A 4,406-nucleotide genomic window follows, 5' to 3' on the forward strand; every position below is an offset into this window, starting at 1 on the left:
CCTGCTTCTAGGGGAACGGAAGATGCTGCTCCTTATCACTCTGATGGAGCAGACTTAATTAGAAAAGATATTTGAGTAAAGCGTGAACGGGAAGGAACGATGTTGATGTGCAATGATGGTTCGAAGAAACCAGACTTGACAAATTCATCAGTTTGAGTCCCAAATGGGGTTTGATTAAATGACTCAAAGTGAAATAAATAAATAAATAAGTCATTTGGGGTGCTTGATGCTTTTCTGCCAAATTGCTAAAAATTAATTAATTTAAATTATGGGCTTCCTAAAGGGACACTGTGTAGACTTTTTGTGTAATATACAGTTTTATATCTTATGTTAGATGTATTACAATGACACTAGTGTCTTTGTGGTCATGTCTTGGACAAAGAAAAACACCTTGAAGACACAAGACAGTGTTGGCATCATATATTTTATGTCATTTAATAAATTCACACCTTGTTTTTTTTAGCCTATTAAACACATTTTATGGGTGTCACACACTGTTAAATCTGTTTAATTTGACATCATGTGAAAGGAGAAAAAAATCCCTGCGGGGATCAGTGCAATGTTCTTTTTCTAACAAGAATTCCCACTTAACTCATATTCATGTTTTTTGTCTTTGACTGTTTCTCTGAGGAGACTGGGGAGAGATCAAGTAGCCCACACACTATGCTGTGTGTGCGGAGGGGTGATGCCTCGAGAGCGCATCACAGGACAAAAAAACCCCACTGCAAGACGCAGTGCCAGAAGAGAGCAGCTTTGGCACGAGAGCTTATTTCCTGTAGTTTGTAGGAATAGGGGGAGAATCCCAACAAATCTGCAAACATACTTATTATTATGTCGGAATCCTCCCGATTGTCGGCTGGCTCGCGTTCAGAGACAATGTAGTGGAGAGAAGAAGGGGATCTCCACCAGTGGAGACTTCTGGGGATGCATGGACACGGTTATGGGTGATTAATGCCATTGTGCAGCTGCAAAACAAAACAGGATATGCGCACAAAAAAGTGGAGATAAGTGAGTTTCGGGACCCACAGGATGGACACTGCGGAGGTAATACTCTCTGTGTTGGTGGTTGTGATTATTATAGTGTCATTGCTGTCCAACGTCCTAGTGCTGATCTGCTTTCTGTACAACCCGGAGATCCGCAAGCAGGTCCCCGGTCTGTTCAACCTCAACCTCACCTTCTGCAACTTGTTGCTGACCGTTTCCAACATGCCGCTCACTGTGGTGGGACTAGTCAGTAAGGCTCAGCCGGGAGGAGACGGCTTCTGCCAGATCGCGGGCTTCCTGGAGACCTTCCTGTCCACCAACTCGATGCTGAGTATGGCTGCGCTGAGCATCGACAGGTGGATCGCGGTGGTGTTCCCCCTGAGGTACCACTCAAAAATGCGCCATAAAGACGCCGCTTTTGTGCTCGGGTACACGTGGGCGCACTCCATGTCCTTTTCCACGGTGGCCACCTGCCTCTCCTGGGTGGGATACCATCGGCTTTACGCGTCCTGCACCCTGTCAAACCCCAGGGCGAGTAGTCGGACCCAGTTTATTATCTTCACCGTCTTTTTTCACTCCTTCACCTTCCTCCTATCTTTTATTGTGCTATGTGTGACATACCTCAAAGTCCTTAAAGTGGCACGGTTTCACTGTAAGAGGATCGACATTATTACAATGCAAACTTTGGTTCTGCTGGTGGATATACACCCCAGGTGAGCTCCATTAACTTATTACTCCAGTTTCTTTACTGTTGTACCAGGCACCTCTTCCTACTCACTATATATGAGCCTGCTTTAGAGGATTACATTGGAAAAGCTAATAATAAAGTCATTTTATGCTCAATCAGAGAAAGAATCAGAAACAACCCTCAGATTATAAAGAGGGGGAGGGATGTTTATGACTGGGAGCAGTTGGTGCTGTCATTTTTTATATTGAGGTTAACACCTGAAATTACAATGTTTTGCAGGACAGAGCAGTTTAGTTGATAATGCTAAGCACTGACATTTGAATCATGTCCTCAAATCTGATTCTACTGAAATGTCATCCAGTGTGTGCATGTGTGCGTGCGTGTGTGTGTGTGTGTGTGTGTGGCAGATCAATTAAGTTGCATCAGTATACTGTAGGGTTACATACTGTAGACAATAGTCTTCAGGCTCATTACATATTATTTAAAGCAGTTTGCGTTTATGACATCACAGAGCCATGCCACATTCAGATTCAGTCACACATGCACATACACACACACACATAAAATGTTGAAATTGCAGTTCTTGAAGTCAGGATCCTCACTCCATTACATGAGCGTCTTTGTGATAAATTGTTTTATTTCAGCTCAGTTTTACTGGCTCCTCCTTCTAAGCCCATACACACTAGAAATTGATAGAAGTGCAAATCTATCTAGCTGTCATATGAGACACACTCTAGTCTTCCTTGAGTGTGACCCACTGATTCCAACCCCACTGAACTTTCTTTCCTTCTAGTGTTCGCGAGCGCTGCCTGGAGGAGCAGAAAAGGCGACGACAGAGAGCAACAAGGAAGATCAGCACCTTCATTGGCACCTTCATGCTCTGCTTCGCTCCCTACGTAATCACGAGGTTAGTGTTGGAGGGAGGGAGGAAGGCCTGCCGGCTCACACTACAGCATATAAAGCCCTTTTATTTTGCTGGTATCCCCCAAACTCCCCATTCTCTCCTGTCAACTCCCCCCATTGCCTCCTCTCTGCCTTGACTCTGCTTTTTTGCCACACAGACCAGAGTTGGAAGATGAGATTGGCTGACCTTGTGATAAGTAATATGCCTCTGCTCTGCTGTTGCTGCTGCATTAGCACTTTTCTCCTCAAGTTCTCTGGGTGCATCTCAGTTAGTTGAGTAGAATCTACTCACATCAGCCACGGGATAAAGACAGGATGTCAGATGAGGCCAAGATAACACAACATGTACAGCATGTGATGTATGAGTCGACATGTGAGGCAAAAATTTGAAGGAAATGCAGATGTGAAAATGTGTGAAGGTAGAGGAAAGAGACCTAAGAACGGCTTATTCATTAACTTTAATATAAAACAGTATTAAAAATATCAAAGATACATGTTGACTATGTACAAAAAACACAATGAAAACTCCCAAATTACAAAAGATAATATAAAACATAAACTGATAAGGAATATTTGCCCAAATACGTTCAATTATAGGGAATTTTGAAAAGCTAGAGGCTTTGACATTGTCCACTGGCACAAATAGCATGTTGTTATCACTAAACTATCAGTAATGAATAACAGCAGCACTGTCCATGCTCTTATTCCTCAAATTGCAGTTTGCCAATTACAATCTGAATATATTACGTGAAAGGCTCCACTGCATCTCTGATGCTCATTTGTTGTCAGGGTCATTATGTGTGTAGTAAAAACACTGCTGTGCAGCGTGGCAGCTAACTTAACCCAGTGCTCACTCTAGTGCTGTTGAGTGTGTGGGCAAATGCCTGTGATGACCACTGGTCCATGTAAGGCCAGTGTTAATGTGCTGACAGAGCTCGGCTGTGGACGGAGTAATCATGCAGAGTGCAAGAGGAGAGGATCAGCGATTTTTTTGGATGCCTTTTATGACATCAAGTAAATACTGTAACAATTGAAAAAAATAGTCTTTCAGCAACTTTGAGTTGTGGAAAACAGGCAAGGCTATAAAGCTCATTAGGCGCCTCTTCAAATCAACTGTGCAGTATTTTAAATAGAGAAGAGTTTTTCTCCCCCACACTGCTGGAAGAACTCAGTGTCATCTGTCCTTTCAGATTTTCTGCTGAGGCTTCAGTCTAATACTGTATTAAATAACAATCAAAGTTAATTTGCTTGTTTCCACACATTCATTACTGCTTAGACATGGCTGTTTTATTTTTCAGTGGCTCTGCAAATGAGAGATGAGATGAAGAGCAGCCTGATACTGTAAATCTACACACATGAGAGAAAGAGGGGCAGACTCTTTATGTAGGTTCACTTGATAGCTGCTCAAACTTTAACATGTAGGTGACTGCAATCAATAATAATCACAATAAGGTGACTGGTTCTTTACATGATTACACACTGAGAAACAAGGACTTTTCCCCAACAAAAAATGATAATGTTCAGTTTAGGACATGCGTGTATTTTCCAGCATGCTGACTTGCTTTTCCACTGTTCTCTCTTTCTTTTTATGCTTGCCTGCAGGATTGTGGAGTTATTTCCAGCAGTGCCTATCAACCCTCACTGGGGAATTGTCTCCAAGTGCTTAGCTTACAGCAAAGCAGCCTGTGACCCCTTCGTGTACTCCCTGCTCCGACACCAGTACAAGAAGACATGCACTGACATCGTCAATAGGCTACTGAAGCGTAGGTCCTTGAACACGTCCAGACGTGTGCACGAGAACCAAGGTGGCAGCATACCGACGGTAGAGTGA

The 4,406-nt window shown here is 43.1% G+C and overlaps 1 protein-coding gene across 1 annotated transcript; it reads left to right on the forward strand.

The window, feature by feature from the left end:
* The first annotated feature begins 1,029 nt into the window (after window positions 1-1,029).
* Window positions 1,030-4,406, forward strand: LOC113135709 (G-protein coupled receptor 26). Its single transcript, XM_026315931.1, has 3 exons — window positions 1,030-1,697; window positions 2,466-2,579; window positions 4,178-4,406. The coding sequence occupies exons 1-3, from the start codon at window positions 1,030-1,032 to the stop codon at window positions 4,404-4,406; spliced, it is 1,011 nt and encodes a 336-aa protein (XP_026171716.1).

Source organism: Mastacembelus armatus, chromosome 19 (genome assembly GCF_900324485.2).
Source record: "Mastacembelus armatus chromosome 19, fMasArm1.2, whole genome shotgun sequence".
NCBI lineage: Eukaryota > Metazoa > Chordata > Actinopteri > Synbranchiformes > Mastacembelidae > Mastacembelus > Mastacembelus armatus.

Coding starts and splice junctions, on each gene's coding strand:
- LOC113135709 (XM_026315931.1), top strand. CDS start 1,030: ATGGACACTGCGGAGGTAATACTCTCTGTGTTGGTGGTTGTGATTATT. Junction 1,698..2,465: donor CTGGTGGATATACACCCCAG/GTGAGCTCCATT, acceptor CTTTCCTTCTAG/TGTTCGCGAGCGCTGCCTGG. Junction 2,580..4,177: donor GCTCCCTACGTAATCACGAG/GTTAGTGTTGGA, acceptor GCTTGCCTGCAG/GATTGTGGAGTTATTTCCAG.